This window comes from Loa loa (assembly GCF_000183805.2).
Source record: "Loa loa unplaced genomic scaffold supercont3.3935, whole genome shotgun sequence".
NCBI classification, from domain to species: Eukaryota; Metazoa; Nematoda; class Chromadorea; order Rhabditida; family Onchocercidae; genus Loa; species Loa loa.
In genome coordinates this window covers 1-876 of record NW_018112112.1, presented here as the reverse complement: position 1 = coordinate 876, position 876 = coordinate 1, and the positions used below count along the sequence as shown (strand labels likewise).

At 24.2% G+C, this 876-nt stretch overlaps 1 protein-coding gene across 1 annotated transcript; it reads right to left on the bottom strand.

Annotated features, from left to right (window-relative positions):
* Nucleotides 1–307: 307 nt before the first annotated feature.
* Nucleotides 308–521, bottom strand: LOAG_16082 (hypothetical protein; the record flags this gene model as incomplete). The annotated part of the gene is made up of 1 exon (XM_003151570.1): nt 308–521. A coding segment is annotated over one exon (213 nt), but the record flags the coding sequence as incomplete, so codon positions are not given.
* Nucleotides 522–876: the final 355 nt, after the last annotated feature.

Here is an 876-nt window from a genome sequence, read left to right as displayed (position 1 = left end):
GAACTTGATAATCTAATTGGTTAAAATTAGATAATTCATCCGGCTGAAAAAGGAACCAAGAAAATTCAGACAATCTAATTGAATAAAGAATTACATGGAAAAAATGGAAGGTTTTTTTTTTTAGAAAAGTTTTTTTCTTTTTTTTTTAATGATAATTAGTTTTATAGGTTATTGGGAAAAAAAATTTTTAGATGAATGAATAATTATAATAAAGCTTATACTTGATAAATAAACAATACTACTTCCTCTTGTTCATTGTGCACTTTTAAGAAACAAACATAGGAAAAAAAAAAAAGAAATGAATAACCTTGTGGTACACAAAGTATTCCAACTGTTATACCGGCAATGATATCATTGATAAGATCAGTTTTGGTAACATTTGGAAGCCAAAATAGTATGGGAAAAGCTTGTTTAATTCGATCAATAAAGCTATATTGAATACAACCATTAATCTTCTTTTTGATTAATTTACCCAAATTTGAATTTGATTCAACATATCCATACTGGAAATCAAATTCTTCCTAAAATAATAGTAATAATTTTTTTTTTTTTTTTTTTTTAGAACATAATCTGATCTAAGAATTAAATGTAATACATAATAGATAAGATCAAATATGTTCTAAACTTAACTTGATTAAAAATAGCTCGTAAGATCAAATATGTTCTAAACTTGACCTGATTAATAACTCATAAGATCAAATGTGTAATAAGCTTGGCCTGATTAAAAATTGCTCATAAGATCAAATATGTTCTAAACTTGATCTGATTAAAAATAACTCATAAGATCAAATATGTTCTAAACTTGATCTGATTAAAAATACTCATAAGATCAAATAGGTACTAAATTTGACTTGATTAAAAATAACTCATAAGATC